This window comes from Mesoplodon bidens (genome assembly GCF_964165515.1).
Source record: "Mesoplodon bidens genome assembly, chromosome: 7".
NCBI classification, from domain to species: domain Eukaryota; kingdom Metazoa; phylum Chordata; class Mammalia; order Artiodactyla; family Ziphiidae; genus Mesoplodon; species Mesoplodon bidens.
The window spans coordinates 49468397-49479458 of record NC_138164.1 but is presented as its reverse complement, the minus strand read 5'-3'; the positions used below and the strand labels follow the sequence as shown (position 1 = coordinate 49479458).

The 11062-nt window shown below is 50.4% G+C and overlaps 1 protein-coding gene across 1 annotated transcript; it reads left to right on the top strand.

The window, feature by feature from the left end:
• Positions 1–8254: 8254 nt before the first annotated feature.
• CALCB (calcitonin related polypeptide beta) lies at positions 8255–10818 on the top strand (the record flags this gene model as incomplete). The annotated part of the gene is made up of 3 exons (XM_081240853.1): positions 8255–8340; positions 8605–8736; positions 10659–10818. 3 exons carry the CDS (start codon positions 8255–8257, stop codon positions 10816–10818), a joined length of 378 nt encoding a protein of 125 aa, XP_081096979.1.
• Between the last annotated feature and the right edge of the window lie 244 nt (positions 10819–11062).

The window sequence follows — 11062 nt, the reverse complement described above, 5'->3', positions numbered from 1 at the left end:
CTCAGGCCACAGAAGCCTGGCCATGCAGGACTGGCCAAGATGTGCTGGGGAGTTAGCACCTGTGGGAGCACCCCTAAACTGGTGATGGACTGGAGTTGGTGGATAAATAACTTATCATTTTTGGGGGTGGAATAATTCTGAGGCTTTCTCTCTGAAGTGTTCCAGAGGATCTCCATCAGGATAAAGCCTCAATTACCTGCAGCAGTAGTAACCTGCTTATTATCATACTCTATAATGGTTATCTTCCCTTCCCTGTCTCATTTCCCTGTTCCCTTACTGGTACAACTCCCAAATAAATGGTTTGTACCCAAATTCTTGCCTTGGGTTCTGCCTCTGAAGAAACCCAATGTAAGACAATGGTTAACATGTATATAGCACTTACTAGTTGCCATACACGGTTCTAAGCACTTTATGTTTATTACCTGTTTAATCCTCACAAAGCCCCATTAAACAAGCAATATGATTATACTCATTTTACAAAGGAGGATCCTGAGGCGCAAAAAATTTGAACTATTTGTCTATGGTGAAACAGCTAATAAGTGTGAGAGCCAGAATTTGAACAACAGGCAGTCTGGCTCCAGAATCTATGCATTTATCCACTACTCTGTACTATAGATTGTCATCCAATACTGTAGCCACTGGCTAAATGTGGCTATTTACATTTAAATTAATTAAAATAAATTAAATTAAAATTCAGCTCTTTGGTTGCACTGGTTATATTTTGTGTGCTCAAGAGCCACATGTGGCTTGTGGCTATTGTCTTGGACAGCACAGATTTGGAATATTCCCATTGTTGCCAAAAGTTCTATTGGACAGCACTGTTATACAAGACCCTCTTTTAAACTTATGATCTGTCTCAAACTTCCTTAACATTATAGAAACACTCACTTATCCAGAAACACCCTCTATAGAAGACATAGTTGAGGGCCAGAAAAAGGGCCAGGAAAATGCATTAGAGCTCTTTACCATTACTCATAAGAGAGACACTCAGATCCTTCTCTTAACCCTCCTCCTTCTGATTTGCTCCAGCCAGTTCTACTGAATGTGTGTCTATCGTTTTCCTGATGATGTTGAATTAGCAGGTGAAAATTTAGGTAGACTGGGCCTGGGGCTAGAGGCAGATACATTAACGATGACCAGAAGAAACCATCACAACCCAAAAATGTGATCCTGAGATTCTGACTAAGAGGATCTCATAGTCAACTGAATATGAATAACTAATATGCTAACTGAAAACAATGGACCAAGAGCTCAAAAGCACAGAAGTTGGGGTCAGCAGGTGTGGAGGTAAACAGTCCAACTAATTCAGGCCCTTACATAGGATGCAACACTGTGACTGATGTTCTCTTGATGACAGCTGTGAGTCATCCAGAGAAGGTTAAGAGGAGAATGTCATGCATTTTAAAAGGGTTTCCATCCAAAATGGCTTTTTAAAATGTGTGTTTTCCATTTAGAGTATGTTTCAGTTACCTGGGAATTTACTTTAGCTAAAACTCTCATTATTCTGAGAGTGTTGAGTGCAGGAGATTTTACTCTAATTAGCTTTACAAGAAAGTTTTAAGGACCTGTATTTCTACTTTCTCTGCAGTGTGGAACAATGCTCTCAGACAGGGAGGAGAGAGTCAATTTGGGTCCTGTGGGTCTGAGCCAAGAAAGAATTTTAATCATCTCAGAGGAACCCAACCTGAGTAATTCCTTGACGTCCGTCATTCACTGTCCATCTCTCAGAGTGACCAGCTTGGGTCTGGGCCACAATGCTTTGCTCATTCTCTGGAAGGCACAGACAACTCTAAAAATATTCTCTAAGAAGGGACTTCTGTGGGTTAGATGTTGGCACCTCTATTTCTCTGGGGTTTGGAGGAAGAAGCCTCCTGGCTGGTGGCCTGTGATGGGGAGTGGGACTCAGTTGAGTCAAGCGTCCAGTGGATTGAATCTAATCTGAGGGTTCTGCAATGACTGTCTGTATCTCCTACCCTTCAGCCAGTCTTCTTAACTGGTTTAACAGAAGAGAAAGCTGTGTAGAGACATACATTTCTAGTGCAAACTCTAGTAGGGCAGGGAAAGCCATCAAGAAGCAAGGACCCCAGACAAGCTCAGGGCTCTGAGGAACTGGTTGCTTCTGTTGATGGTGTTATAAGATGGGCTGAAAATTGTAGTGTTTTCAAGCCTTTAAAAGGAGTAATTAGACCCAAGATTTCCTTCTATATCCTATGTAGTTAGATGACTAGGTGTCAGAAAAGACTGCAGGATTACCATAATGAATGGTAAAACTCCCAGCCTCCTTTATTACTTATTGGCTTATACTCCACCCCTCAACCCCCATCCCACTGACCCTTGCAGGAGTCCTCTTAGGACAAATGAAAAGCCAAGGGAAAAGACTTACAGTTATTCATTTCATAGTTTAGCCCCCCTCCCCCAATAAAATGACAAGGTTGCTTCTCATCTAATCATTCTATATTCAGGTCCATTGATGGACAACTCTGCCATCCTCATCTTCCAATTAGCATGTTATTACTTCCCTCGAAATATAAATCAGCAGCTAGGGAGAAGTAGAAATGTGAGGGTAGTCTCTAAAGTGAGAAGAACACAACAAACAACCTATGTTTAACAGCTTCAGAGAGCTAGAAGACAATGTTGCACCCATTAAATAAAAACAGGAGGATGTAAAAAGTAACACAGAATTTTTAAAAAGCTATTGGAAGTAAAAAATATGATCAAAAGAATTTTAAAACAGTGTAAATTTGAAAAAAAAAAACGTTCCAGAAAGTTGAACTGAGAGAGAGAGAGAGAGAGAAAATTATCAAAGAAATAAAGCAAGAAAATTTCCTTGAATTGAAGAGCACGAATTTTCTTATTGCAGGTGTTCTCCCAGTACTTAGAACAATAAATAAAAATAGTCCACACCAAGGCAAAACATCGTGGTATTTTAGAAGACTGGAACAGAGAGAGGGAGAGGGAGGGAAGGAGAGGAAGAGAGAGGGAAGGAGAGGGAGAGAGAGAGAGAAAGAGACAGAGGTAGAGATCTTATAAAAAAATAGAAATGGATTTCTCAATAGTCACATTGGAAATAGAAGACAAATAGAGAATACTTTCACAATTCTGAACGGAAATAATTTCCAACGTAGAATTCTATTTCAGGAAAAATCTATTGTATAATGATGAGTTTGCTCCACCAAAGTGAGGTAGTAAACCAAGAATGAGGGAAAAGTAGGACCTAGGAAAAGGAATAAACAGGTGATGGGCAGAAAGAAAATTAAACAAATGAAAAGAGAGGGAATTACTAACTAAAAACAAAACATACAAAGAAATGTAATCAAAGTACAATATGTGGCTCAGCTAGTCTGTACATGGTCTTCATAATATAAACACTGAATATCTATTTGACAAACAAATAGATGATATTACTATATTGAAAGGATGCGAGGATAGGTATGTGTTTTATTGGGTGGAGGGTGATGTACAAGGACTCTTGTTAAATACACCACTGTAATATAAGCATCAGGAGGGTTGCTAGTGCCTAGAACAACGCCTGGCACATAGTAGGTCCTCAATAAATATTTGTTGAGTGAATAAAACTTTCCCCTAAGGAATATTTCTCCAAAGAAATTTGTAAAGAAAGCAGAGAGTAAGTTAAAGCAAATAAAAATAAACTTCAGAAGCTACAGTACATGGAATCTGTTTCTCTCTACAATTTAATGACTACCATTTTCAAAATTTAAAGGTAATTACATAAAATAGTTAAACCAAGCATCGAAACATTTGAGACAACTTAAAAGCAAAAGATATTCCTGGGAAACTATTCGCTGTAAATCCTCATACTAGTTAGTTTGACTGAGGATGCCTTGAAGCTCAGAACAGTTCCAGGAAAATCAAAATGTAATTTTCTCGATTTAGAAAGCAACGCATTTTATTGACTTTTTCTTCCATTATCTCACAAATATAATAAAGGATGGGTTGAGGGAAAATGCCTTATTTTGCTTTTCAAGCTGGAGTTTGGAAGAGAAGCCCTTCCTCTCACGTTAGATTCCAGAAAGTTTTCACCATGACACTGATTCCTTTTATGAAATAAAAAGAGGTGCGTCTTTGGATCAACAATCTGCTTTTCCATCTAATGGATCTAAACTGGGTGCAATTCACCTTGGCTGCGAATTTACTGCTGACTCTTACAGGAATGAACCCTTGGAGCTGTTCATTCATCATCCCCTCGCTCACTCCCCCGTCACCGAACATTTGCTGTGCAACTACTATGCTCCAAACACTGTGCAAAGACACTAGTGGAGGAAGATTAGGTCAAATAATTCTGGGTGCTCAGTGCTATAATAGCCGGTCCCATCGGGGTATCCAAGAAGACATTGAAAGCGCAGTACCAGGACAATTTGTGTGAAGATGGGCTTCCTGGTACGGGTTCGCACTCCTCTTTCTTGTCAGAGCGCAAGGATCCGAGTCTCTGCAGCTTCTATAGAAACTTTCACCGACTTTACCCCAGGCAGGAGCTCTGCTCGGATTGTGGGCTACGCATCGCGTGCCTTTGGAGTGGAAGGCGCCGCCGGGGATTGTGCCCCGCTAGAGGTGGCAGCAAGGCTGTCTGTCCTAACACTTCAGAAAAGTCCTAGTGACACAGACAGAGTCTCTGGAGAGGCTGTCAGCTTTTCAGTCCTTAGCCCCAAGAGTTCAAAGTTCCCCCTCAATTCATATTTCGGGGCCTCTTGGGAGGCCAAACCCAAAACGCGATTCCTCCTGCGCTCTCTGCGGGCTTCCCCGCTCAGCTCGCCACAGAGAACTTGGAGGAGGCTAGGGAGCCTGGGGCCAAAGCTCTGGGGCCTTCCGGACCTTCTCTCCTACCCCTCCCCCTGCGCTGGCCCTCTCTGAGGAGCGGTGCTGCCCGGAGCTGCTGGGACGGGCTCTACTCTCTGCCAGACCTCAGAGACGGTGGCAGTGGTCCGGGAAGAGGCGGCGAAGAGGGCGGAGGCGTTAGTCAGCTCCCAGCTGCGCGTTTCCACCTGGCAGCCCCTTTCCCTGGCCAGAATCCGGGAAAGGGACGCAGAAGTGTCCCCTCACATTTGCAGGGCTCTGGGAGAAGGGCCCCCAAGTAAAGGCCGCTTCGGTGTCACCGGTTGCATCCGGAAGGGAGCCCTACCACTGGGGCGCGGAGAGACAGTCCCACTATTACAGCGGAACCGCTTCGCGAGCAGCGCTTCCTGGTGTGGGATTACAGGGGTCCTGGGAGTCCTCCTGCCCTGCTTCCTGCCGCCAGAGACCGCAGCCACCTTCTCGGCGCGGCGCAGCGTTCCCGGGGGTAGGGGAGACTCCGGGTCAAGCAGCCTTTGTGCCTTCTGCCCGCCGGGGTAGCAGGCCCGGCAAGAGTCGCCCGGTTTGGCGGCCCGGGTTCTTTGGGGCTGTTACCTGGAGTTCGTTGCCCAGGTGCTGGAGGGCGACCCGTCTTCGGCCCCCAAGAGGGGTTCTGCCACAGAAAATAAGACCCGGAGGGCCTAGACAGACGTCCCCTGAGCTCCCTTCTGACCTGCAGAAACGGTCGTCACCAGCTGCGGACATTCCGCCAGCCCTTGGCTTCGCTCCCTGCCCCGCACCCCTGGGCGAGGCTTCCGGAGAGGCTTCGCGAGCTCAGGAGGGCCCGGCGGGAGCCCTTGGGGTCGCAGCTACCACGTTCTGCAGGGCTAGCCTGAGGGCCTGAAGGTGGTTGCGCTCCTTCACTTCTTCCGCACTGCCTCTACCCGCCAGACTCTACGCCCCTTCGGCCAGAGCTGGGATCTTCTCCCAGCGCCCTGGTGTCGCGGGCGCCCGCCGCGCGGACTCCAGACCCGGCTTTCCATAAGGAAAAAGGGAAAGGCAGAGTCCGTGCGCGTGCCTGTGCTTGTGTCTATGTCCGTGCTTGGGGGACAGTGTGTACCCCTGTGCATATAAAACTTGCCTGTTTCCGAAAGCAGAAACTCGGGGGCTGCTTTCGGATCTGGGCGAGGTCGGTATGGGTTGATGCGAGCTCCCTCCTTTGCGAACAGCTGGTGAGGGCGCGTCTGCTGCAGCGAGTGCTGGCGATCTGCGGAGTGTCTGTGTGTGAGTGCGAAAGGAGAGCGTGTGGCCGGGGTCCAGGTAGGTGAGCGCTGGACGTGCACCCTGCGGGAGGCGTGAGCGCGCGCACCCGCCGGCCTGTGGCTGCGAGTGGCGCGTGTGTGAAAGGCCAAAGCTTGCCCCGTTGGTAGGCGCTGACCCCGGACAGCTCTTCAATCAATGGCTTCAGGGAAGTGGGGCTGGGGTGTAGAGCGAGACAGGTAGAAACCCGGACACAGGCCTCCTGGCCCAGCAGCTTGGAAAACAGAAGGCAGAGGCGCCGGACAGCTGTGTAAACCAACTCCAGCGCCGCAGCGCAGGATCCCCGGTTAGAGTGGGGGATGCAGAACCCGCAGTCGAGAATTCGGGAGCACGAGAGGAATGCCTAGCCCTCTGCGCAGACAGTGCCAGTCCTCTCTTTCAGTCCTACCCGTCCCAGAGAAGCGAGAAGAAAGAGGCTAGGTTGCCAGACTGGCAGCAAACCAACTTTGCGGGGCCCGGGGCGCCAGGGCGCGGTTGAAGGAGAGGAGGGAGCGGAGGATATCCCCGATCACCCCAGGTGGTCCAGAGGGATAAATTTTTCAAGGACCCTTTCCCCCCACCATCCCCTTCTTCCACCGTGGTCTATTTCATCTGAGATCCCTTCAGAATCTAAGGGACCGGGCCGGAGTCCCTACTGGCGTGGCTGGAGGGAGTGCAAGGCCGGAGTTCAGGCACAAAGAAAGTGAGAGAAACTCTGGCCCCTCACTGTCGGTGACACCAAACTCTACACAATTTGCTCCCACTTTCTGGACGTCGAAGGTTCTCCGCTCTCTCCGAGCCCTCCCGCTGCCCAAGCAATGACCTCATTGCGAGTGACAGCCAGAGCGGATGGTTCCCCTCCCTAGTGGACTGGTGTGCGGAGCGCGAGCAATGACGCAATCGGAGCTGGGTCGCTCCTGGCCACTTTGGATTGGCCGCGCGGGCTCGTGGGGACCTCCCCGCCCCCCATCGCTGGCATAAGAGCAGAGAGCTCCGCGGGGAAGACGCCCACAGCAGGCGTTTTGTCCATCCCGGTGGACCCGCAGCTCGCGCTCTCCTGAAACTCGAGTCGCCAGGTGAGAACTTCCCACTCTGCTCACTCTTAATTACCAGCCTCTGCATAGTTCATCTAATTTGCCCCATCTGCCTGCCTGCCTCTCTTTGCTTCTCACGGCCATCCCGGCCCGCCTATAGCCAGGTGCTGCTAGCCGTCTGTCCCCTTGGAAGAAGGCAGGAGACTAGGGCTGTCAGCTCATTTTCTTCTAACTAGCTCCAGTGGAACCGTAAGCATCCCCAGGGCTTTGCCTGGGCGCTGGAAGCTCCGTGAGCCCAGCCCTAGCTTCCTAACCTTCCTGGGTCTGCGGCCCCTGCATTTGTGCCAGTCCTTTGCTTGCAGGATTCTTCCCGAGTTTGGTCTGGGAGTGCCCTGAGCAGTCTGTGTCCCGAGGAGGGATCGCGTTTGGTTCTCGGGACAGTTGAGCCCTGAAACTTCCTCTGAGGCGCCTCCAGCCTGCGAGCGTCCCTGGGGCATTGGCGCGGACTTAGGGCGGTGCAGTCAGCCGGCCAGAACATTGAGCTGGCACCCAGCACCTGCTGCTAAACTGCACTTCAGCAGAGGCTGGCTGTTCGGGCAGAGACGAGAGACGCCAGTAACCGGCATGTTAAATTATCCCCAACCCAAACCCACAGGCTGAGAGATTAGGGCTCCTTTCCAGTTTACCCTTACTGCCTTCCTTTCCCAGCTGTTGGTGGCAAAGTCCAGAGGAGGTGAAGGTAGTCCTAGATTTCTCAGTCCCTATGAAGACAGGCACAGTCTACAGCAAGGGTGGGTTCTCGCTTGGTTTCTGCATAGGGCAGAAGGTGTGGATTTATGTGCATGTGCCTGGCTTCTTCCTGGCTTTCCATGGGACAAAACCGGAATCCCCCGCCCTCACCCCAGGACACCTGTTTCTGCCGTGCCTTGCGATTCAGTGTAATGTATATTTTGAGATTCAAAGCAGCCCATCTGGCAAATGAACCGAACCGAGCCGTGGGGAGGCGGGGTAACCTGCCCGAATTCTCAAGGCAGTTGTGGCAGATGCCAAACTGGAACTTAGGTCTGTGGGCTCCAGGCGGTGCTTGGTCTTGGTGCAGTGGTAACGTCATTCTCCCTTTACAGAGAGGCATCATGGGCTTCGGGAAGTTCTCCCCCTTCCTGGCTTTCAGCATCTTGGTCCTGTGCCAGGCAGGCAGTCTCCAGACGACACCACTCAGGTGAGACAGGCTGAAGCCACGAGAGCGTTCCCCTTCCACTGCCCCTGGGATCAGGCAGTTCTGTGCCTCTGAAGTCACAGCAGTGGGAGGCTCCCAGTGAATCAACACCCTCAGGTGTACACTGGCCTTGAGCCCTGTGGGCTGGAAGTCAGGAGAGCCACATCCTCAGGGAAAGCCAAGGAGACAAGGAAGCCTGGCTGCTTATCCTGGGAAGGAGGCAGGCAGGGGCTTAGAGTCTGTGTTGGGTTTGCTTCCTCTCTCCAGGTCTGCTTTGGAGACCCTCCCAGATCCCGGGGCACTCAGTGAGAAGGAAGGGCGCCTCCTGCTGGCTGCGCTGGTGAAGGCCTATGTGCAGAGCAAGACCAATGAGCTGGAGCAGGAGACGGAGGGCTCCAGGTAAGGCTCACCACCCCGCCCTGGCATATTCAGGAGGACATATCCCAGAGAGGTAGGAAAGACTGCATCGGGCCAAGAGTTCAGCAGATTGTCCCTGTTCGCCAGGACCTGGGACTCAGCCATTCTCAGCCTACGTGGAAGACAGAGGTCCACATGCAGCTGGAGGGACTGTGGTTAGACACATTAAAAAGATCCATTCCTGAAAGCTGTTAGGAAATGAAATGGGGAGGTGTGAAATCACTTACTCTGGGAATTGGTCTTGCCCGACTGAGGAGAACACCCAGCACTGGATGAGTTAGGACTGGTAGGTGTGAAGCCAGGGGTTGGGCTGGTGTATGTTGTTCTTTCACACCTGCAAGGCACCTTCATTGCACATTTGCAAGGTGAAGCCAAAGGCCTTGCAGAGGGTGGGGTCAGGTAGAGCAGTGTCTGAGGTAGGTCCGGGACCTTTAGATGTGTAGAATCTGTGGAGATGTGCATGTTCTCATGGGGCCAGACACCCCTCCCCAGTCGCACCTCCCTGTGCACCCTGAGCTTGGAGCTCACACCAGCAGAGTCACGTGTTGCACCTGCATTCACCCTGAGAACCTCTGTGCAGAGCATGAAGGACTGAGCAGCATGTGGAATGCCAGAAAAGGTCACCCCTTCCCCACCACAGCCCTTCCCCACACTGCCCTGGCTCAGCGAACCTCTGAGTTCTCCTAATGGAGGATGCGTGAGCCACACCCCTGTCTGCTCCCCCATCTCTCTGCTCCAGGCGCCCCCTTCTGGGTCTAACCTTCTGCATGACTGCCCTCAGGGGCAGCCCTGGTGCATGGTTTTGTCTGGCATGTCTTTTCCCTGCAGCCTGGATGGCTCCAGAGCTAAGCGGTGCAGTAATCTGAGTACCTGTGTGCTGAGCGCGTACTGGAAGGACCTGAACAACTTTCATAGATTCTCTGGCATGGGCTTCGGGCCTGAAACACCTGGCAAGAAAAGTGACATAGCCAGCAGCTTGGAGAGGGACCGCTCCTCCCAGTTTGGGGTGCCCCAAGGTGCCAAGTGAACTCCTTCCACTCACTCCTTCCTGATTTCCTTTCTTGCTCCCATGGATGAAGTTAATGCATGCAGATTTTACCTGGATTGCTCTTCAAGCTGGTATTGGTAGCTTTGCTTATGACAGAGAATGCTGGGGACCTCAGGATGGAAAGAAAGAGAGCAGGACTCACAGACAAGGTTAGAGATAAGAGAGTGAGGGAAGCTTCTGAGATACCAGAGAATGTCATGGCAGAGCCGTCCAATTCCTGCTTCATCCCTCATGCCTCATCATTGATGAATAAACCTATTTTCTAAAAGGATTTGCACTTTGGTGGTCATTATTCTGGTCCCTGTCCCAGGCCTGAGAGTGCCCAGGGCCTATGCTTGAAAGTAGCCTTAGCCTTAGGGTAGTAGGATGCAGGGCTTGGCGAGGGTCCCTGTGAACCAGCTCCAGCAATGAGAACAGGTGTGCTGAGGAGCAAGTAAGCACTTCTGGGGGAGGATGCTGCAAACCCTGTGCTCTGAGCCTCTTCCAGGTAAGACTTCAGGGAATTTTCATTTTTCTATGGAAAGTGGTTTTGTTGGTGCTCGTGACTAGGGTATGGCCTCTATATGCTCCTTACATGTTGGGGTGGGCGTATGTAAGGGGTGATAAGTATAGGGTTTTAGCACTTGCCACATGGCTTAGAACTGGATTTGTTTGTGAAAATCTTTGGGCAGGGCTTCTAGCAAAGGCCGCCAGACCATTTCACCTAACAGCTTTGATAATTGCATTTAGGAGAAACACTTATTCTTAAGGGGTGTGTCAAAGAGCTACAATTCTCTTTATGAAGGCCTTATGGGGTAGGCTCCTGCCCCAGCCTCTCACTGACGGACCTTCTCTTTTTGTCCATCCTGCAAAGCAGCATCACTGCCCAGAAGAGGTCCTGCAACACTGCCACCTGTGTGACCCATCGGCTGGCAGGCTTGCTGAGCAGGTCTGGGGGTGTGGTGAAGAGCAACTTCGTGCCCACCAATGTGGGGTCTGAAGCCTTTGGCCGGCGCCGCAGGGACCTTCAGGCCTGAGCAGTGCAATGACTCTGGGAAGAAGGTGATTGCCTTGTACAGTCAGATGGGAGGGGAAGGGATTTGGAGGTTAGGACCCACATTTTGAAACCCACTGGACCTGGCTGCAGATCCCTTCTCTCCAATTACATTATTCTTTTTGAGTTAGTGAGTTCCTTCTACAACTCAGCTTGAAATCAGAGCACTAGGACAGGCTGCAGAGATGCAGTGTCATCTTTCTGAGAAGAGAGGAAAAAAAAAAAAC